Here is a 23185-nt window from a genome sequence, read left to right on the forward strand (position 1 = left end):
GGGTAATTATTATTATTATTTTTCATTTTGAAGAATATACATTCATTTCCTGTTGGAACAATGCTGAATTTTTTTTATACTCAGAGTTCCCCGTATTAAGAGAGTCTTCCCTCTCTATGTGATGATTTTTTAAATGGAAAAGGGAGAACTGGACTTTCGTGTTTTCCTCTGATAATGGTAAATCATGCCACTGAATTTCAATAAATTACCATAAATACAGAATCATAGAATGGTTATGAATCATAGAACGATCAATATATTGATCCTGGACTGCTGGCTGGGTTCAGCTATGGTGTTTTTATCATTGCATCTCCTATCAGAAGCGAATCTTGCTTTGTCTCTTCTTTGTTCTGCAATAGCAGGTATTAATCTCAGGGTTTGGTTTTTTTTTTTTTTCTTTCTTTTGTCCCTTACAGTGCTGAGAGCCCAATTTGTAGGAGCCATGGAAGAGTCTTCCCAACCCACTAAACCCGTGGAGATGAACCCTCACTCTCGCTTTATTATTGGCTCAGTGTCAGAGGATAACTCAGAAGATGAGACGAGCTCCTTGGTGAAACTTGATCTGCTTGAGGAGAAAGAGAGGTCTTTGTCGCCTGTGTCTGTCTGCTCGGATTCCCTTTCGGATCTAGGACTTTCTAGTGCTCAGGATGGCCCAGCAAGCCATATGAGGTATGGATAAAATAGTTCTCAGATTCAGTTTTCAGTCTTTTTACCCCGTCCATGCCAAAGATAATCCAAAGATTCAACTTGATATCCGGATTTGACCTCACATGTTTTTGTTGTGCCAAGACATCTTACGGTGTTCTGTTTCAAAATGGCCTCTTGTATAGTCTCTGTATCCAAACTTTCTATTTTCCCTTGGTTTTAATGAAATATGTGTCCCTAAATGCCTTGGGCACCTTCCAGACGTCTCAGCTGTGGAGTGTGATGGTGGGCTTGCTTATACTGCCTGTCTCTGGTCCCCACTTTCAGAAATGGAAATGTACTGAGATCTTTTCAAGTTCTCACTTGTGTATGTGCTTCAGAGAACGAGGACATTATTTGCTTATTTTGTCTTTGTATGGGATTTGCTGCTTTATATGTAGCCAAAGAATTGGCAGGGCCTCTGGGTAAGATCAATGACTCCGAATCACTTGGAATGTTTTTTGTTTTGGATAGGGAAGATTTTGTTGGTCGTTTAAGATTGATATCGTGCAGAATGGTGATAAACCAAGGTGTAACGTGGTCGCTGCTGCTTGCAGCTGGGGCAGATGTTGGCCTCACAGCTGGGAGAAGGGCTGTCTCACTTCTAATTCTTTGTGGCTCAAATAAACTGTGAAGTTGGGATTTTGAGATTGTGGTGTTAAAATTTGCTTGTCAAAACACCCCTTTATTGTTAGGGTGTTGCTGATTTGCATACCGTTAGTGGGATATACCCATTGGGATTTTCTCTGTTCCAGGCTAGGTATCTGGTACTTTTCAGTGTGTGTACAGATCACAGTTTCTCGGTGTCTAATCAGTCTTGCTCCGCTCTTCCATGTCCCCTTCCTTCATTTGTTTCCCATATTCCAGGTGCCCAGACCCGTACGCAGTACTGAACCTGAGGCCTTGTCGGTGCTGGGTAGAGCGAGGAGATATTGTGCATGGGAAGCAGCGGTCAATGACCAATCACCACATTGAATATTGATAAAGTTACACTCGGTGTAAATATTTGTACTTGTCACTACTGACTTACAGCAGCTCGTTTCAGGTTACTTTGCCCCTGGTCAAATCCCTTGAGAATTAGATTCTTGGTTCCAAAGCATCTTCGGTTGTTCCTGGTTTGATAGTAAGTCATAACTGATAAATTTAAAAAGAAAATGTTGAACAGTGCTGGTGTTGGGATGGATCCCTACCAAAGCCCTGCTTCTTGCATCCTTCCAGCTTAACAGAACAGTTGCTCACCATCATCTGAATTTGCAGCTACCCTGCAGTTGTTCCATGTATACTTGTTCTAGTTGTGAAAACACAATTTTGGACAGTGTTGAAGGTCCTAACGTCCAAATTTACTGCAGCGATGGACAGTGCCCTGTTTGCAAGCCCTTTTAGCATGTAAGGAAGGAAATGCATCTTTGTTTAGGAGAGATTTGTCCTTGATGTCTTCCAGCTGGATGTAACTTACTGCCTTTTTGTCTGCTGGTTCCTTACAAATTAAGGAATTTTATTCTGACCTTTTATTGATGGTTCTTCTCCCAGTATAGGGAGACAGCCTCTGAAAACAAATAGTAGCAGACTCTTTGGTTTGGGGCAGAAGGGGGATAGTAGTCCGTATTTTACAGAGTTGTTATGGTCATGCTGATGGACACGTTCAGCCAGCTGGCACTAATGCAACAGATATAAAATCTTAAAGCAAATTTAAAGGGGATTATGTTTCCAAAGGCTGTCAGTTACGGTAATCTGGCAGCACAAAAGGTAATTTTGAAGCAGGAGGAGATCTAGCCCTGTAACTGTATATATTTTAGGAACAGAAGAAATTGGATGAACAGATAACCATTAGTGTGGAAACAGACAATAGGAGAGCAAGAAAATCAAGCAACTTCTAGGACATTGCCTGGCATCAGAGAGCTATCATGCAATAGGTTTGCAACCTTGAGCACCTCTGTTGTAACTTGCTTACTTTGGCACTGTCTTTTCAGGGTACTTGACTTTCAATTCAATTGGAGAGAAATGCCAATTCAAATAAAAAAAGTTCCAGCATTATAGGCTGTTTTTCTAAGATAAAGTAAGATGAATTGAAGTAGTTTTCCAGGATGGTAGTCCCTTTCATCAAAAGATTTCCAAATGATGTTTACAGATGGAGAAACTGAGACAAAGACAACAACTTGCTGAAGTCACCCTGTGACAGAGAATTGATAGGACACAGATATTCTTGTTTCCAGCTTCCTTTTGGTAACCACAAAAGTACAACGCTTTCTAAAGTGACACAGACAAACTCACGATGAGTTCTGTGCAGTTTGACTAGTGGGTCAAACAAGGTGCAGGTCCAAGGGAGCGTAACTTTTTGAAGAAGTTGCCAGAAACCTTTCCATTTGCTGGTTAGTTTCACACAGGAGATGTTGGTCAGATAGAGACAGCTTGTGTTTGAGGTGAGGAGCTTTTCTGCAGAGAAGTCCTTCTCAGGGGACAATTATGTCTAAAATCCAGGATTTAGTCAGCTGAAAAAGGGTTTGTGGATGTACCTGTAGTATCAGGCGTTGCTGCTTCTCTCTTGCTCTTAGACCCCTGTAAAAAGCGACATCACATTGCCAGTTCACGAAGTGTAGATGTTCCAGTAGACTGTTTGGTCATGTGCTCCGTACCTGAGATTTGTCTGAGCTGGAAAACATTGCTGAGAGCCTTATCATCTGACGGGGTTGTGATGGCTAATCGATATCTCCTGACCCGCTGTGGGCAGTCCGTGTGCCAACTCATGTTTCTTCATCTGAGCATGCAGAGTGTGTGTGCCCTGTGTTGTTCCACCTTATTGATCTTGTTAAGTGTTTATGCTGTTGCTAAAGACGGTCTTGCTGGGACAGGTTGTACAATAAGGCTTCCGTACCGCTGGAGAGCCATGAAGACCTTTGATTGTGCCAGTTGGCTGCCACTATATAGGATTGAGAAAGCCACGCTCTGATGATGAACTTTAAATTGTTGTGTGGAACATCAATGTTTAACAGAAATGGTGTGTTGGAACAGTAACCACGCAGACTAAAATGTTCAGATTATTTTCTTGTTTATAGTAGAGCTTTATTTAAAGAGTGTCAGTAGTAAAAGTCATACAAATACCCTGTTAGTTACAGCATCTAACATTGAGAACAAGTGTCCTTGAAGAAAATACTCTATTTGTGTACACTTTGCATCAACTGAATTTACTCTTTGTTGTGTTTGGCACCCTTAGATAATAAATCCGAGCATGCCATTTTTTCTTAATCTTTTTGCTTCCAGGCATAATTGTGTTGCCTTTGAGTTCAGAAATTTCCATCAGCACTTCCAACCGAAGGCAGTAGTCCTGTTGGGATGAGCTGTTAGGCAGTTGCTACGCTCCTTTCTGAAGTCGTAGTGGTAGATAAGGCAACTTCTTTATAAATGCCACTTGGAAAGTACTTTGGGTCTGTTTGTTTTGTATAATAAATTGTTCTTGACTATTGCTAAATTTAGTTCCTAGCTTCAAAGGTGGTATCTTGTATCAAATTCTTGTTTAAAATAGAATAAATCCTGCGTGTCTTCTGGTATTTATACATCAGGGCTCTGGTTTCATAAGCAGTGAAATGGGTGTACAGAGGCACCTGGCAATCCACTTGCATCAACTAAAAGCCAAATTTTTGGAAGTAGCTCAACTGTTACCTCTGGTTTTAAGCCCACAGAGACTTTAGCCCTTAGCACCTAACACTATTTGGACTTCTCAGTAAATAGTCTTAATAAATTATTGAGATGCTTAAGAAGAACTAATCATCTGTTAAAGTAATTTTGGAAGAATGCCTCAATTTTAGTCTGGGCAGTAGCGTGTTGAGGATGCCCAGCTTGGCACTGGGACAGGGTGCCTGCTTAGAAACCAGTTGTAGAGTGATTGCACAGAGTACTGGAAGTAATAAAGGCTCCTTTTGAGCTTGTTCTGAATTAAAAAAAAAAATCCTTTCTAGTCCAACTGTTTGTGGTTAGGAGATTACACTGCAGAGCATTGATCTCATAAAATTCTAAGTGCTGCTGTAATTTTATGCACAAATGTGTGCGCAGAAGTAAAAGTGTGCTTTAGGGTCTGCAAGGCTGATGCTTTCCCTGCCACATCCGAGACTGGTCCCGCTGCATTGGACAGGATTTCTCCTTTGCTGAAGCGATTCCTTCCTGTTCCAGGCTTCCTGCATAGTCCTGGCTGTGGGTCTGCTGCTGGAGTTGAAGACTCCTCCTCTTGCTGTGCTGTCCATGCTATCAGTTGCTATGGTGCTGCTGAGGTTTTTGTGTAGGGCAACTACATGGGTTTGCATCCCATGGAGCAGAAGGCCATTACTGAAACTGGGATGTAACTGGGATTGCGTGCTGCTTGCTGGGACGTTTCCCTTTGCATGTGACCAGTTGCTGTTGGCTCAGCAGATAGGGGAGAGCGATACCGTTGCGTGTTGCTGCAAGTGTTTGGAATAAAGCTGTGCATCTTCGAGGAACCCCTGCCAAAAGAAGGGAGTTAGTTCCCTTTTGTTACCGCTGCTGCCAGGGAGTGATGGTGTGATTTATGCTTTGAACTTCATCCACCTGGAGTGAAAAGTTGAATTTCTTCCTGTGTCTGTTGAAAAAGAGGAAGCTCGTAAAGTATTTTTGGATTCCTAGCTGTTTCTGGTTATACTGATAACCTGTGAATTATAACTTTTTTTCTTCTCTGCAAGCTGCTGTGTTTAGGGAATAAATACACTTTAAAGGACTCTTCATCTGCATACCTCTCAAAAGTAGCATTCTTCTTGTTTTGGTGTAACAGAGATTTTACTCCCTTTGACCCCAGTTAACGTGGGAAACGTCACCTCTAAACTCAGTAATTTGTAGGGAGATTTTGCAAAGATTAGCTGGCCAAGATACCGCAGTGACGACAGCGTCTCTTAATTGCTTACTTATCTGGTATTTCTAATTGAAAAGATAATGAAGTATACTTTGCCCCTATGAGAATACTTTAGGGCCCCCTCCTGCATTTTGCAGAATTGCCTCACTTTTCACCCAGACTGGGACACGTAGCAGAGGCGTTCAAGGATGAGTGGTTTTGCAGAATCCCCTCGAAGCCTAGTGCTGGCATCTTCAGCAGCTGCAGGAGAAGCTGTCGGGGAACGTAGGCTTGGGACAAATCTGGGAAAAGAGGAGGTGTCATTAAACCTATTTTAGGTAGGGAAGGCAAAGAATCTCCAGGCTTGGGAATAATTTGGGTCTCTTGAGTGTGTGTTGTACCTGTAAGACCAGTAGCTGAAACGGGCTGCGCCACGCTTTCCGTACGGGATTCTCTTACACTAGGCAATATGTCTTTCAGGGATAAATTTTATACAAAAACTCCCCCTTAATTCTGGCTGTTGAAAAAGATACATTCTCTCCTTCGTGCAGGCCAGGGCTGTTCAACACATGAACTTTGTCAAAGGGCGTTGGGAAAGCTCCTTGCCAAAGATTTCAATTCTGCTCTGGGTTGTAGAACTGTCTTTTACTGTTGTTACTGTTACCGTGGTGGCAGGGCTTGACCCTGTTGCTCTGGGAACATGTGGAATTCTGTACTTCATGATGATGGAAAAGTAAAGATCTTTCAGTACTTTTTTGTGGGTTTAGGAACTGGAGTACAGATATCAGTTTGATTTAAATTTGGCTGTTCGTTTGGGTTGACATTTGGATTTACTGGGTATTTTTGAGGGGTGAAATTTTGGTCCTGTGGGTCTAAATGGGAAAGACACAATGAAGAAATGGGTTCTGAAAGATAGATTTGAAGGAGAAGGAAGGGGCTTGGAGTGTACAGGCGGCTAGAGGCTTGTTGAGCATGAGACTCATGAAGTTGAGTGCAGAATCTTGGAAGGAGCAGTTAGAGGGAATGGGCTGTGATGAAGAGCCTCAGGAGGGAAGTGCTTTTGATCGTAGTGCGTAAGAGCGTGTGATCCAGAGGAGCTCAGTGAGCTTTAAATCATCAGGTTCCCTCCCGTAATAAGAGCTGTGATGTTGCTTCAGGACCTGCAGGGAACACCAGTGATCTGGTGTGTGCATCCTGTGGGTATGGTCCAGTTAAAAATGTGTACAATATGGCAGATAAAAAGTCAAATATGTGGTTTAGGAAAGAAAATATCTGACAAGTGTCTCAGCACTTAAAGTCTGTGTCCATTGCAACTGTTGATACTTGGTTATTTGAGAGGAATCCTAGCAGCTTGTCCCAGTTTGGGCTCTAGTTTTGGAACCAGTTACTGCTTTAGGCTGAAGACCTGCCTTGGTGGCTGTTCAGAATCCACGTTAGCATGGAAGTGGAGTTAGCCAGGGAGTAGGGAGAGGGCTGGCTTTGGGGTTTGTTCTGCATCCTTTATTTAATTTCCTGAAATACTTAGGCTCAGTGCTTTGTCAGAGAGGAGTTGTGTGTTTTGTTTTTTTTTTATTTTATTTATAGGTTGAAGCACTGATTTCTGGCAGTGTCTGCATTCAAACCAATGGTTCTGTCTCTTTAAAATCACAGGCAAAAACTGTCTCTGAATGAGTCCAGATTGCTGCCTCCCAGTGCCTCTTACCCCGAGACATAGCGAACCATTTACTCCAGCTGCAGAATTCTGCGCTGCTTGCTGGGCTACATGTGTGCTTGTTCTTTCTCTCTGCCTTTTTGCGAAATGGGTTGCAAGGGCAGCTCTAAAACTGGAGCAGATCTTAGGGATGCTTCAGCTGGCTCGAGCCTTCCCACCCACAGCAGATACACATCCACATCGGCGTTTCTATATTTACTAAACATCAAACCCAAATTGATGATGAGCTGCCCTCTCTCCACACCCTTTACAGGCCTAATCTGGAGGGGGAAGAAAAAAAAAAAATTAAAATCCTTTCTCAAGGGGGGGGGGGGGTGTGTGTGTGTGCTGCAGTCTCCTTAAGGCTGCCTTTCAAACGAGCCGGCTCATGCATCGCCGCCGTCGGGATAAACTGCCACGTCACCGATAGCACTTGGCATGTTCCAGTGCTGGGATCAATGCAGGCTCCTCGCTGCGATGTGCGTCAGGTATGTGTCTGCAAGGAAAGCCTTTTTGCTTGGAGGCTGGAACAGGAGAGAGCCGTGCAGGCTGTGCTTTTGTCTAGCAGCAGGCCCAGGGTCTAAAGAGGGGGATGGTTTTCCTACAATATTTGCCATTTAGGTCCTGAGTAGTGTTGCATTTAGGAAACGAGCTTTGTAGCGTGCGTGCGTGTTTGACGGTAAGTATTTTGTCAGTGCCACATCCTTCTGTGGCGTGTTTTTGTAGGGATGTTGCAGCAAATCCATTGATTTCGTAGCAGTGAATTCGGCTGGCAGAAGGCACGATGAATATTTTTAACCAGTGCTGAAGCTGCTCCTCTGACATCAAGCTGTGTGTAGCTGTAGGGTTTGTTTTGTTGTAGCTACAGTGGTCAGGAACTGTTTGGATTGGGGGCTGTAGGTGAGATTTGTTTGGAGCACAGGCAAATATTTGGGAAACAGTCTTCACAAAAACTGAAAAACAAAATCTCAGTTATACTGTCTATAAATTTTAATCTCGAGTCAGGATCAAAACCTGAGGAAATCTAAGGGAACTGTAGATTGTGCAAGTGGTTTATTTTCAAAATCATGGAATATACCATTTTCTACATGAAATACGTATCCATTGGAGTCACTGAGTGGCTGTTGGGTTTTGCTGGTCTTGTGTAGTGATGACCAGAAGAGAAAGTGACCCCAGATTTTATCAAGCAGAGTGTGTTTGTTCCCAGTTCTCTACCCGTACGATGGCTTGTTTGGAACTGGTGAGGTGGTGGGTTTGTGTAGCCTCCGTGCAGAGCTGAAGGTAAGTAGGAGCCTGGAGAACCTGGGAGGGCAGACTTCCACGGCCGGAGTCGTGTGGGGCTGTGGGAGGGTGGGATGCCGGGATCGCTCGGGCAGGGAGCGAGGATCCGTACCACTCCTGGGTGGGGATGCGGCGGGAGGGAGGTCTCAGAAGATGGAGCCGGTGCTGGAAGTATTTCAAGACAAGTTGCTTTTTCTTACATGCTTCTGTTTGAAACTGAATTAAATGGGACATTCCTGGTGTACTTCCTAATTGGGTAGCTTGAGTCGTTCTCCAAAGAGGAGCAAAGGGTGATGGGTGACAGAGGCGTTGAGTTGTTGGGCAGATATGTGATGTTGGGGTTTGTTTGTTTGTTTAAACTCTGTTCTTTTCCTGGTATCTCTTATCTCTGCTGTCTGGTGGAGAGATGTATTTCCACCGTGCCTGTCACCTTCACTGCCACAGTGCGTCGCTGTCTCTTTACCCTTCTGCTGACGATGCTCGGAGCCGTTGGATCCGCAGGGAATTGTTGGCCTGCACTTTGTCAGACACACGGCACTCGCTGCCGGTCATCGCTTGTGTCGCCGGGACTATTCTTAGTTCCCTGGCTCCTGCGGTGACTTCACCTCGCCCTTCAGGGCTCAGGCTTCCATACTGTCATCGTGTTCATATGACACTTTTCCTCTGGGAACGCGTTCCTTTCTCTGAGTGCTCCCCTCCTGGGTGACTGCGTGGCTTTGCTCAGGCTGTGGGAGCGCGTGTGCATCAGATGAAAGCTGTGCTGCCTGGATGCGGCGCTGCACCAGGACAGACCCAAATGTTGTGAAATTTAAAATTGTCATCCAGTTGCTGTGTCTAGTGCCAGTCTGGGTTTGACCATCGCTGCGTTGCTGCAGTCGTCGTCATTGCTTACCCTTTCCCTACCCCCAAATTTGCAATTTATGTTTTTCCATGTGCTCGATACTGAGCAAATGTTCTTCCTTTCTCCAGCGATGTTACGGACCCTGCAGTATTGTAGCACTTGGCTTGTGGGGGTGTTTATTCTTATAGCACTTGGAGTGGTCTCATCTCCATTTTATAGGTGGAGAAACTAAGGCACAGAAAACTTAAGTGGCTTGTTGGGTGTCTCCGAGCTTCCAAGCTGGAGTCCAGTGCGATCTGTTGACTCATGTCTGGATCACTGCTGTGCTCTGGGTGCCTGTACAAACTGAGCCTCTGACTTTCTTTGCAGCCCTGAAGAGGCTGTCTTTGTCACCTCCCACCCACCTGGAAAATCTGATATGAAATCCTGCGTGTCGATGGAATCCTTCGGGCAGGTTGGCCCCCGTAATTGCTCCTTTGCTCTTGCAGCGGTGCACCCAGCGGTGCGGGGTGCCTCCGGGTGCCGATGGCTTCGCTGGCACGTGGGGAAGCTGTGCGGTCTCCGCTCCCTTGCGTGACCCCCGTTGTGTTAAGCCTGATTACGTAACCTGTAGATCGTTTTCTCTCTTTCCTGATCAGCTGCTTCCCTCCGAACGCCGGAGAGGGAACTGCTCCCCTCTGCTGCGTCACAGGAAGAGTGACAGAGAGAGGGGTGGTGGAAGGGATAAAGGTTAAAAGATTGAAGCGGTCTGGGAAGTGCCACTGCTTCAGGGAGATCTGCGTGAGTGCCAGAGGCTCTTTGCAGCTTTCTCCTGCTGGGTTTTGGGCTGCAGCACTGCAAAAAGTCAAACAGCAGCAGCTGCGCTAGGCGAGTCATAAGCAAGCCCGAAATCTGTTAATTCCTTCACTAAGACAGCATGGAGGATTCTGCAGAGCAGAGTCAGGAAATGAGGTACCACATGCTGCAAAGGTAAGAATTACAGATATGATTGTCTCCTGGGACTGAGGCAGTTGGGCACTCTGTGCTAGAAATGCATGCTGATATTTTTCCCTGTTAATTTTATGCTCTGAAACCTTGCCGGTTACTGCGAGGTATCTGTGCATGCAGTCAGTGAGAAAGATGCTGGAATACATCTTAGCTGGGGATTTGTGTTAGAGTTTGAGATTCTACACGACACCCAACCTCTGCAAACTGAAGGATAGATGAGCATTTTGAAAGTTCCTCTGTAACAAAGCACTGCAGTTGTGACCTGGTGATTAATAGGGATGACTTTTACTAACTCAGCGTTTATTCTGTTTTGTTCAGAGCTCGGTGTTCTTTCCTCCTTGCTGCACAACTTCTACCTCATCTTACTCTGCAAAAGGAAAAAATCTCTTCTGTTTTGATTATGATGTGCAGCCTGAGGTTATTAGTAAATAAACTTAATATTCTTAGTGTGTTTACAGTCACAAATTGAACAGGACTGTACTTGCTTATAAACAAGTGTTTGTGCATTATTCTGGAAGATAAACCTCTGGTTTTGTTGACATGTTATCATCTGTAGCAATATCTTTATGTGAGTAGTAATTTCAGCTTGGCAGGATAGTTTATATTCGTACATGTTCGCAGATTGTGACCCCAAGATTTTTATCTTTTTTTAGTTGAGACTGTTGTCAATAAAACTGCAATGAATAAACCTGTCTCACTTGTTGGACTGTGCTCCTTTCCTGCCATGCTATAGATTCTGACCCTCTTTAAATGCACAAATTTAGTAGAACTTCAACCTTAACTACACCTTTCCTCTTTTTTTTTTTTTTGGCTGTTGGCTCCTGTCCTTGAACTCCTGGGCTGAGGTTATCACAGAGCAGTTTGTGAACTCTTGCTGATAGACACAAGTTGTAAGTTTGATGATGATGTCTATCCCTGAAGGTGCAGCCCACTGGAAAAAGGGAAAGTGTGCAGCAGAAGAACCTCCACACGCTTTGCTCGTTTTTATGCCCTTCCCTGGGTATCAGCTAGCAGCTCTTCTTTGGGACAGGTCACTAGATGCGATGTACTTTGGTCTGACCTAGTACAGCCGTTTATATGTCCCAGAATATCACTGGGAGATAGGCATCTGTTTTTTTAGCATGCTTTAAAGTCATCCTATTTGTCCTGTTTCTCCTGTTACCTTTACTTCTCTCACTCTTGACCTCATTGATTGCTTCAAAGTCTCTTTCACTGTGCTTAGAACAGGTTTTCAACTTCCAGTTAAGCTCAACATTTGCAAGACTGTAACTTGAAGATCCCCAGCATGGCCATTTGTCATGGGAATATCTCATGAGTGGGAGAGAAAGATTGATGTGTTAATGCAGGACACAGGATCTGAATTTCAAGTGCTGTAAATACGCTTGCTTGCTGTTCTGGAAATCCTCACAAAGTCAAGGTGGTGCTGCAGTAGGATGTCAGAAGTAGATGGTGTGCACAAAGGCGGAGAGGCAGAGAAGGATCCATGCTGTCCTGTGTGTGGTGGATAAACATGTCTTTGTGGTCAGATCTGGTCACTGATCTTGCCTTGCCCGAAAGGTTGCCTTTCTTTCTTGGTTGGTTATACCAAGATTTGGCGTGTACCTTTTTGAATAGGTTGTGCTGGATGATATGTGTCAAGATCCTTTTGGGAATGTGTACTGCAAGCACAGCGTAAACTGATTTCACACCATGATCCTTCATAGGGATGATGGGTAAGAGAAGAATCTGGATTTAAACCAGATACTAGCTACAGTTTGTTCAGGGTTTCTTTCATCAGCAAATTTTTTAGTCAAAATAGTGGTCTGTGGTGTTACTGTGCTCCTGATGAAGAGTTAAGGAGGGTCTGTGTTCCAGATGGGTAGGTCTTTATAGGCCATGACGTATTTATGAGGGAACATGAGGAGAAATCTGTGTTTTTCCTCTCGAGCTGTCACCAGACACCTCTAAGAGCAGCTCGTTCAAGCCAGGGTGCTCCAGACCTCACAGGTACAGCTCTCGGGCCACCTGCCCTTGGTGGCTGTGTTTAAAAGGAGACCTCGAGATGTTGGATTTGACTTGGCTTGTCCTTGGCTTGGTTTTCCCTTTGTGCCCTCCCCTAGCAATTCCAGTTGCTTTCTGCCACATCCCATCCCATTTCCCAGTGGAGTTGCTCAATGGTATCAGCACTGCAGCAGCTGATCAGGCCAGAGGTTGCTGATGGGCTTCACGTGGCCGAAGGGCAGCTGGGAGGGACGCGTGGCTCCTGGGGACAGGCGCTGCTGGTTACACAGCTGACCAGTGGCACTGACCCCCTTGGTTGCAGTTGGGCCTCTCCAAAGCCTTGAGTAGTTTTTCAAATACCCTCCCAATATTCATCTCCCCGTCCTGCAGAAAGGTTCTGTAGTCCTGCCTGGTGGCAGGGGTAGGGACTTCAGTGTGTTTGTAGGAAAGGAACCTGTGAAGAAAAGCACACGAAATACCCCACAGTTCACTCATTTTTCTTGCTGTAACCCGAGAGGTAAAAGCTTCAGGGGCTTTAAAATAAAAAGTACGTTGTTATTGCCGCAGTCGTGCTGCGCTGCGGTAGACACGTGGTGCAAAGAGCAGGTCTTTGCTTTTCTGTTGAGTTTCCTCTCACCATTTCAGCTTTGTACATTTTAGCAAATCAAATCCTGCAGTGTTTGCAAAGGCAAAGGGTGATTTTTTTTTCCATGTGTCGCTTCTGAGAAGGCTGAAGCATAAGGAAGGGAAGCGACGGCCCCATTCCCACGCGGAGGGATGATGGCAGAGCGCGGGGTTGACGTTATCAGGCACAAAATTGACTTTCACTGCTTGGAGTGGAAGTAACGGGATCAATTTGTCTTCCAGCTCTTGGAACTTTTGAGACTGGATGGTGGAAGGTTCTTGTAAAATGATAACAGAGTCTCTCATTTACACCTGGAGACTTATTTGCTGTTGTTCCCAAATAGGATTTCTTTATGGAATCTGATCTTAGGAGCTTGTTTCACCGAAGCCAGAAAACATTGTTGTAGTTTCCCAGCTTTCCTAGATGAATCGAAAGTGATGTGGCAGCGTGTTGTTCTGTGTTGGGCAGCAATATACAGTGAACATATTTTTACCTATTTATATATTAACATAACCAGAATTTCTCCAGATAACCTGGCTTTTGCAGAGAGATAAGAAAGGTATTTAAAACACAGTCATCTCTGAAGTCCAGGCCATGGTGGTCTGGAGGCAAGGAGTGATTCTGCCTGTCTGCGTGGGGAACTTTACACATTATTCACATGTCCTCTTCTATTTGTGTACATCTGCACTGCCAAGTTGCGTTTTCCTGTCTCTCTCAAATTTCCTTAGGCCCAGCATGTCTGGTTTACACCTTGTAAAGCAAGGCCGGGACAGGAAGAAAGTTGATGTGCAGCGGGATTTCACTGTGGCTTCTCCAGCAGAATTTGTTACTCGTTTTGGAGGGAATAAAGTTATTGAAAAGGTAAGTTACTGACCTTTTTGACTTTAGTGTCTTGCATTTTGTTCCCTACTCTTTGTTCCCTGCAATGTACAACCTTCTTTCTATACAAGACTGTGCATTGCAGATATCCAAACACTAATATTCCTGAGCCTCAAAGTTGTACTTGTGCCCATAACCATCGTTTTTCTATTTTAGTTTATATGTGATAAATAAACATCCCATTGTTTTAGCTTAAGTGTGACAGGAAAAAACTTTTGAGTGAGCTAGAGCACTTCTGCTGATACAGAAGGATTTATAGACAGAGACAACAAAAGTAGACTGGAAAAAACAGTAAGAACTGTATTTAAAAATACATAATCATTTAATGGATGAGGCATTTTCTTTTCAGGTATCAAAAGTTTTAGCCACTCGCTATGTGTATGCTTGTGTACCCTTCTGCTCTTTGATCCAACAAAGCACAATTAAAATCTTCATGGTCGAGCAAGAGCTGATTTCTGAATTGACTGATGGGCCAGTAAATGCTCTTGCTGAATCGAGTGCTGGCTAGCAAAACTGCATAGCCTCAAAACTGGGCGAAGAGTCTGCAGAGAAAAAACTGTTTTCATTATCGTTCCGTGTTTTGTGCTGTTCAGACTCTGTTTCATCCCGCTTCTGATGCACTCAGGTCCTGATAGCAAACAATGGCATTGCAGCAGTGAAGTGCATGAGGTCCATCCGGCGCTGGTCCTACGAGATGTTTCGAAATGAGCGGGCAATCCGGTTTGTGGTCATGGTGACTCCCGAGGATCTGAAAGCGAATGCAGGTGAGTGGTGAAGACTAGTGAAGGTGCACAGCCTTCTCCTTGCACAGACCTGTGTGCCCACGAGGATGCAAGAAGTCAAATATATGCCCACCACATCACCTACCATCCTGTCATGTACCAGATTTTTCTGGGAGGAGGTTGAGTACTTCCAGTACTGTAGATTTAGGGAGTTTTAGACCAAGTACCATTTATTAGGTTTGCAATCTAAATGAGACCTTCTTTGTGTTTGCAGAGTATATTAAAATGGCAGATCACTACGTCCCAGTTCCAGGAGGACCCAACAACAACAACTATGCAAATGTGGAACTCATTCTTGATATTGCTAAGCGGATTCCAGTGCAGGTGAGAAGTGTCAAAAGTAGTTTTCAAAACAAGGGGTAACGCAGAGCAATCTTCTCTCCTTAAATAACGAGTTGTAGCTGGGGAAAAGGACAGGTCGAAGAAATTGGAATTACAAACCTATAGTAGCACCAAAAGGCAATGCATATTACAATGCAGTGGATTTCCCAGTATCGATGTCTGCAGGAGATGGAAGATTCCCTTCACTCTTTCACTTTCCTGCACTTAGTTCCTCTTCAACAGCTGCCTTTGACTTGTCTACAGGAAGCAAGACACTGGCCCTTTAAGCATACCACAGAGTTCAGGAGACTGGTCTGGCTTATGAATGTTATGAGGCTGTTTTCAATGAGGAAAAGAAAGACTTCAAGTATTTGCATGCTTTCTCTTTCTGCTGACTTGCTTGTTTTACTAAAACAAAGAGTGAATGAGGTTATTTTCTTCTACAGGCTGTATGGGCTGGCTGGGGCCATGCATCTGAGAACCCTAAACTACCAGAACTTCTCCACAAAAACGGGATTGCTTTCATGGGTGAGGCTATATACTTCTGATTAATGTCTAGTCCTTATTTTAAGATGGGTAGGTTTGGTGAGATAGAAAATCCAGAGTCTAAAAGAGCGCCAGGAGGTATGGTTTACAAGTGCAAGATTGATGATATGTTCTTTACAGTAGTCAGAGCAACACACTGTGCTGTCTAACAGTGTAGTCTGTTTCCAGTCATCGAGGCTAATGGAAGTAGATAAGGTTTGGACATATGCTGGGAAATAGTTCTTGTATGAGAAAAGTGGCAAGTTCTCCAACATACCTTTGAAAACTGCGAGATACAAAATCAGAAGATTCCTCTTAAAGCAGATTGTGTCAAAAGCTGAACATCCCTATTGTAATTTTGAAGAGGGTGTTTGTAGTTCAGTTTTATGGAAAGAGTGGAGTTATACATGGACAGTACATGCAGTTTGTGATCTAGTTAGTAGTGTCATTAATGAAGTGCTGGTGATCTTTGATGCACTCTCCTGAACCACATGGATCTGAATATTGGATAAGGTTTTGGACATGTGCTGTGTTAAAAACTAAAGATGGACTTGTGATAAAAGTCATGGTCTGAACATAGCCTGGGGGTGGGTGCATCATGTTCTGACTTCTAGCAGATATTTGTAGCTGTAGCGTGTTGAGCCATAACCTCAGAAATACTTTGGACCATTGAAGAAGAGTGGATTGAGAAGCTGTATTTTAATTCCAGTTTAAATCTCTTGCCAACCATACGCTACAGTCCCATGCAAACCACGTTTCAAGTGAAATCAGGGCACTGAATTGCTCCTCCAGTGGCGTGTGATGTGCACAGCTGATACTAGTCACTAGTACCTGCCAGCCCTTTGAGAGCAGGCCCAGCTTGAGGATGCATGGACAGGGAGTGGTGCTTGCAAGCTGAGTGTGCCAAGACTTCTTTGGCAGAACGGGCGCTTGACAAGATATTCTGATGTGTCTGTGGTCACATTGCTGTAGTTTCAGTTGCTTTTTCCTCCTTCTTGGTCAAAAGTACTCTAGTCTGTTTGCTTTTAGTTTCCTGGCTGATGTAGTTAATGCTGTCTGTTTCTGTTCAGAAATGTTGATTTACAGCAGTTGGGATGTGGCATGTGCTGCTAAGAGTGTTTGTTTATCCATCTTATGTGGAACCTAAATTAGATTTTTGGATATTTCCCTAATGTCTGATACCTCTTCTGTCTCTCTCATGCCTTGTTTTTGCTCTTTGCAGGTCCTCCAAGCCAAGCAATGTGGGCCTTAGGAGATAAAATTGCTTCTTCCATAGTGGCACAGACTGCTGGCATTCCAACTCTTCCTTGGAGTGGCAGTGGTAAGAAGGAAATTGTCCTGTGTTTGTCAAGATCGTTCTAATCTTTTTTTTTCATCAACACACCTAATCTTTAAGAAGTGTCTGTGCACAAAAAGGCGTTCAAAGGGATGTTCCATCTGTTTAGGGTTTCAAATTTGTATTATCCAAGGCTTAGACATAGTGACTACGATATATATGGATGTGTTGGGCAAAACTTCCATGTTGCATAATGCACTGTTAGTCTAACAGTACGGGGGTGATATCTGGTATTTCTGCAGTCTCTACTTTTTGAGCATAAAGTGTGTAGTTTTGGAGCACACAGCCAATAATCCATTTCCGTGGAAGCTCTCTACAGTTTCAAAAGACTGTAAATAACTTGTTTCTCAGAATTGCACGAGGTAAATGAAGGAGGATGTAACTTGTTGGGTGAAAAGATCTGCTCTCCAGAAAATGGAAATGTCTCTGCCTTCTCTCTTTTTCAAATGCTTCCAGACTCGTTCCTTGTGGAGCTGATGGCTTCTGTTTGTTTTACCAGTGTCCGTTCTCACTGAGCCTTGCAGCAGAATGGGCTAAAAAGATAATGTTTGTATTTCAGGTCTTCGAGTGGACTGGCAGGAAGATGATCTTCAGAAACGTATCTTGAACGTTCCTCAGGAGCTTTATGAAAAAGGCTACGTTAAAGACGCAGATGATGGGCTGCGGGTAGGTGGCTGGTATTTTGGAATTGCTTGAGGTCTTGCTGCGTGCACCCCTGGAGAGAGCTAGAGGTTTAATTTGTCTTGAATGGGAGTGTAAACTAGAACTAGACTGTCAGCCTTGCAGAACTGAGTCTTGGAAACTGGAGAGTGATCTTTCATGTACCATCTTTGGGCCCAGCCTGCGGAATTGGGTGAGAATTAGGAGAAAGAGACCAAAGCGTGGGACCAAAGTTGTATTGCATTAAGGACTGTCTTCTGGGTTTTGTTTAATGCAGGAAGAAGGTGTTTTTAATAAAGACCCGTGACCTTACACTTGATTTGATCTTTTCTTAAGTTTTTTTTGAGGAAAATTTCTAGAATAAAAATATTCCTGGCACAATATCGGATTTGGGAATTTTCCTTTGTGAAGAGAAGGGTGGAGTGTATGATTTTTCCATGTTACTTAATGATTTTCTGTATTACAAAAAAGCTTTTCTGTGAGTTTGTAAATTTGATGGTGTGAGGCACTGACAAAAGATTTTGTGATCACTTTGAGAGGCTAGAGTTCTCTGTCGTCACAAAATCACTGCTGATTTTTCCAACTACAGGCACCTTTTCTAACTGGAATATTTGCTTTCTATCCCATCCATGTCTTGATTGCTACATAGAGCCAGACATGGAATCTTGGACACAGATCAGCAGGGAAATAATGATCTTTTCAACTTGAGTCTGCTAACTTTTTGTACTTAGCCATGTTTTTCTGCCCGTCTTTATCAGGCTGCTGAGGAGGTTGGCTACCCTGTCATGATCAAGGCTTCTGAAGGAGGAGGAGGAAAAGGAATCAGGAAAGTTAACAATGCAGATGACTTCCCCAGCCTATTTAGACAGGTAACTTTTCACATTGATTTTGTACTGTCTTGTTCTGAATGTTCAGGTTGGGTGATTCTGAGAGCACTGAATTGGGAAGGTTAAAGAACTGAAAAAGACTGCATTCTGTGTCAGAGCCTGTTTAGCTACTTTGAATCATGAGTTCTTGCTTTCTTTGCTCTGTATGTTTGTAGGATTTAAATATATCTGCATATTCAATACAGTTGTCAAATGCCCAAACATCACAGGAGATGCTGAATAAATCCAAGTGATGGAGGACATCTGCGGTGTAACTTGAAAATGTTGAGGGACATGAACCTACTCTAGTTTGTTGGTAGGAAGTTAGGAAACCAGCTTTCCTAGTTTAGGAAAGCTGAGAGGAATGGAAACAGCACTATATTATATGCAAGTGAACACAGGGTGTTTTCAGCCTTGAGTGGCCCAGGGGAAACATTATGGATGTTCCTTGCTTAAAAGGTGAACTTGGGATGATTGTGCCTAAGACAGGTGTTTACAAAAAACAATCTGCCTGTTGATGTGCTGTCCCTGCTATAGGTTCAAGCTGAAGTCCCAGGCTCCCCAATCTTTGTGATGAGACTAGCCAAACAGTCCCGGCACTTGGAGGTGCAGATCCTGGCAGATCAGTATGGCAATGCCATCTCCCTCTTTGGCCGAGATTGCTCCGTGCAGCGCAGGCACCAGAAGATTATTGAGGAAGCACCTGCCTCTATTGCGACTTCGGCGGTGTTTGAGCACATGGAGCAGGTGAGAGAAGCTCTGCAAGTTCTCTTTTCCTTGTGAAACTCTGGGAACAGGCAGGACTCTTCTTTTTTCTTTTTTTTTTTTTGATATCGCCAAGCGTTTTGCGTTGTTGAATCTTTTAAAGGAGCAATATAGGCTTTCATGTCTTAAACTACTTAATGTGGGTGACCACTCACATTTCCAAAACTGACGAGTCCACCATGTGCTGACAAACAGCTGTAGAACTCCCTTCAAAAATGCATGCACCCCAAAAATAGGAGGGAAGTGTGTTTTAAGTGTACATGGTTGTATTAAAAGCAAGCTGCAGGAGTTTGCAAGCCTTTGGATGTTTCAGAGTGACAGCAAAAGAAGTCTGAATGGATGAGGGGAGTGAACAGAGCGTAGGTAACTGAGCATGGAGCCTGGAATTCAAATACTTTTTTTTTTTTTTTTGCTGTGTCCTAGTGTGCAGTGAAGCTTGCCAAAATGGTGGGATATGTGAGCGCGGGCACGGTGGAGTACCTGTACAGCCAGGATGGCAGTTTCTACTTTCTGGAGTTGAATCCCCGGCTGCAAGTGGAGCACCCCTGCACGGAGATGGTGGCGGATGTGAATCTGCCAGCAGCTCAGCTCCAGGTGAGTCAGTGCCCAGGCCCCGTGCTCCCGAGGCTCTCAGAAGTGCTCAAGCTCTGGTATGTTGTAGAGGTCTGAGCATGAAAAACCCGTTCTGCTGAAGCCTTGGTGAAACAGGTGGGTGGATTCTTGTCTGAGTCACAGCCAGGGTTCTGTGTTAAAACTGGATCGCACGCCGGCATTATGCAGATAACTAGATCTTGGTGCTGATAGAGGAGGGAACATAAAGGAGGTAGTAGAGAGCTCTACTAAATGTGGCCTATATCTGCATGTGCAGATGGGTGATACAGGACTCCTCCATGTTTCCTCCTCAACAAAAACACCCAATAACTCAAAGGCCCGTTTTGGTACTCTCAGCATGGGATTTATCTTCTGTGGCTGGAGCAAAGCTTCATTCCATATTCCAAAATATGTATGCATCCCTTCTCTTATGACTGTTTCACTGAATTGTAGCTCTGTTGTTTGGCTCTTTCTGACTTGGAAAGCAAAGAGAGGTTATTTTTCAGTTGTTTCTCGTGGACTGCTCAGGTAGACCTTCAGTTAAAAGGAGCAGGAAGGGAAGCATTAGAGGTAGGAAAATATAAAAAGATATAAAACATAAAATAAAACGTGGAGGTAGGAAAAGTGATTTAAGGAAAGGTGGTGTGTAAAAAAGCCTGTCTCAACAAGCTTCAGCTGTGAGTAGTTCGACTTCAGGCTCTGAAATGACAGTGTGGAATGAGTTGGCTTCGGAGGCTAGCAGTGCGATCAAATGCTGTGCCAGTTTGGAGCAGCGTGTCGCCCACTCTGCCTCCAAGGGACAGCAGCCTCTTCCCAGAGTTTCTAATGACAGAAGGAGGGGAAAAAAAGAACAGACAATTGACTTTTTCATCTGTGAGCAAGTTCAGCAGCTGTTTGAAGTTCAGGAAAGTGACTTGGATCTTTTTAATTTTGGTGAGCAGTTTCTGACTTCCAGAGCAATTATTTCTACCTCTCGAAGCCCCTCACTCATCGCAGATGCTGCCTTCTCCTGAGGTCACTGCTCCTTAGCCTTTCTACAAAATGCAATTTCTGCCTAATAATTGGGTATTTGAATAGATGTGGCCAAGTGACCAAGAATTTGTCTTGATGTGTTGCTTTTTTCAAGGGAAGGAGATGACAGTGGGTGACAGCTATGCCTTATGTGAATGAGTAGGCTTTTTGTTGTTCTGATCCCCAAAGTAATGAGGGAATCCTTCACAGGTCCTGTAGCAAGCATTTGTTCCATGTGTTGTGGCTCATCTGTCCCTCGTGCATCCCCATCAAACTCCCTGTGTGCTGCCATGCCTCTTCTCAGCCCCCATCTTTTCCACCGGCGGATGAATGCCACAGTCCTCTTTCCTTCGTTGTCTTACACCCCGTTAGAGGCTCTAGGTGCTTTTCTCCTTCCAGTTTCTCAACCCTCCCATTCTTACCCTCTTGCTTTCTTTGTAGTTTCTTTCTTCTCCGTGGTGTTTTTGTTTTGAAGTTTATTGGATAGATGGTAGAGGAAACAAACAGTTGAACCATAATGTCTTGTAGGCTGCTCAGGAGCAGGATCATCTTCATTTTGTCAGGAGGCTATATTGCTGATGCTAGTTACTATTTCATACAATGCATTGATATTGTAACCAGTTTGGTCTTTTTCTGTTGGTGCCTGGCTAATAGACACCTGAAATAAATGGTTAAGCTAAAGCCTGACCTTTTTGAACTGTAGCTGTAAGAAAAATCCCAGCTAATGCACAGAACAAGTAGGACTTTAATCCATGAGGATACAGCCAGCAGCCAGTTCTGCAGGTTATCCTCTCTGCAGTTTGTATTTGCAAAATTTCAGTTTCCTATAACCAGTTGGAGGCCTTCTGTCTTACTTACTTAGTGGTGGTTTCTTTTATTATTTTTATTATTATTATTTTTCCTTAGATTGCCATGGGGATTCCCCTCCACAGGATCAAGGATATCCGAGTGATGTATGGTGTTTCTCCGTGGGGAGATGCCTCTATTGATTTTGAGAATTCAGCCCACGTGCCCTGTCCACGTGGTCATGTTATTGCTGCACGTATCACCAGTGAGAATCCTGATGAGGTGAGTGGTTTAGGTTCTGTAGTTGCTGATCACACTCCCATAACAGTAGACTTTACACCCAGGTTCAATCCTTGCTGCTGATCCTGAGAAATTTGACAGCAAATTTTAAGAGATTCCTCCCTTACCTCACTTAGCTGATGGTTCTGTAGGCTCTAGTTAGACACAGCCTGAACGTGTTTCTGTGTGTATCGTGTTGCAGTGGCCTTCAGAACTCTAATTCTTCCCTAATTTGGGATTATTTACTTTTTCTTTAGAACGTATAGCAGTGTCTGTCTGTCGTTACAGGGATTTAAGCCCAGTTCTGGTACGGTTCAGGAGCTGAATTTCCGCAGCAATAAAAATGTCTGGGGCTATTTCAGTGTTGCTGCTGCAGGAGGGCTTCATGAGTTTGCCGATTCTCAGTTTGGTCACTGCTTCTCTTGGGGAGAAAATCGTGAAGAAGCCATCTCGTAAGTAGAATAGTGGCAGAACCTTGGAAGTTGCTTCTTTTGGTCCTGTTTGGTCCAAAGTGCCATAGATAAAACAAGACTTCTTACTTGTAGAAGTTTTAAGAGAAGTTCCCCTCCCTTTACCTTGTTTTTCCACATCGTGGTCACACTTCTCATCCTGTTTTGCTTTGCATTTCCAACTGTGTTGCACCTGCATTTCTACATTTCATGCTTACTTCTCTTTATTTTTCTCCTTTCTGTTTCATTCCTGCCATGTCTACCTGCCACTGAGCTCTGATGTATCTACCATGAGGTTTGTGTGTTGAAGGCCCTCTTGGAAAGCACTCAGGTGGAAAGCTTCTGACAGGAAAAACAATGATGACTTGTTGTGCCGGTGCCTTATAATGGTTTATAAACCACTGAGTGTCCTTATGTGATGTGGAACATTAAAAGTATCTAGTTGTAAGACAGGACTGTCTGACCTGTCATCCCTGCTGTTTTTCATCCAGAGCCTTCCCTCTGTTCCATCCTAAGTGGGATGGAGACCACGTCTGTCTGTCTTATGTATACTTCTGACATGTGATGGGTGCTTAGATTATGAGAACGGTGGGAACTCCTGGTCTTACAGCTGGTGCTGGCTGAGCTACTCTTGTTCACACCAGCAGCAGATTGAAGAAAATCGATGATCTTTCATTCCCAAGCATGTCATATAGGATCTTGCTCCAGTGCACATGCTCTTCTGCTTTTATTTTCGGCCTGCTTTTTCTCAACAGCTCATGGGGAACTATCTAGAGTTACCAGCTTGCACATTACCGTGAGTATGGGATAGATAATAGGTGTTCTTTTTTCTTTCAGAAATATGGTAGTGGCTTTGAAGGAGCTGTCCATCCGAGGGGATTTCCGCACCACTGTTGAGTACTTGATTAAACTGTTGGAAACGGAAAGCTTCCAGCAGAACCGCATTGACACGGGCTGGTTGGATCGGCTGATTGCTGAGAAAGTTCAGGTGCAGCTGCTTGCTTTACAGGACT

At 44.0% G+C, this 23185-nt stretch overlaps 1 protein-coding gene across 4 annotated transcripts in view; it reads left to right on the top strand.

Annotated features, from left to right (window-relative positions):
- Positions 1-416: 416 nt before the first annotated feature.
- ACACA (acetyl-CoA carboxylase alpha) overlaps positions 417-23185 on the top strand; it is a 125403-nt gene continuing 102634 nt past the window's right edge. For 2 of the 4 annotated variants that reach the window (XM_086624376.1, XM_086624377.1), the window contains exons 1-13: positions 433-669; positions 13651-13783; positions 14427-14565; positions 14798-14907; positions 15351-15432; positions 16652-16750; positions 17325-17431; positions 18184-18294; positions 18829-19038; positions 19480-19650; positions 21565-21726; positions 22012-22175; positions 23010-23160. In XM_086624376.1, coding sequence (XP_086480502.1) covers positions 443-669; positions 13651-13783; positions 14427-14565; positions 14798-14907; positions 15351-15432; positions 16652-16750; positions 17325-17431; positions 18184-18294; positions 18829-19038; positions 19480-19650; positions 21565-21726; positions 22012-22175; positions 23010-23160 — 1866 coding nt within the window. In that variant the 5' untranslated portion in view covers positions 433-442. Of the gene's footprint in view, positions 670-13639; positions 13784-14426; positions 14566-14797; positions 14908-15350; positions 15433-16651; positions 16751-17324; positions 17432-18183; positions 18295-18828; positions 19039-19479; positions 19651-21564; positions 21727-22011; positions 22176-23009; positions 23161-23185 lie in introns of those variants that run through there. The other 2 variants (XM_086624379.1, XM_086624378.1) reach the window with 2 other exon arrangements.

This window comes from Tauraco erythrolophus, chromosome 21 (genome assembly GCF_009769465.1).
Source record: "Tauraco erythrolophus isolate bTauEry1 chromosome 21, bTauEry1.pri, whole genome shotgun sequence".
In the NCBI taxonomy this organism is placed as follows: domain Eukaryota; kingdom Metazoa; phylum Chordata; class Aves; order Musophagiformes; family Musophagidae; genus Tauraco; species Tauraco erythrolophus.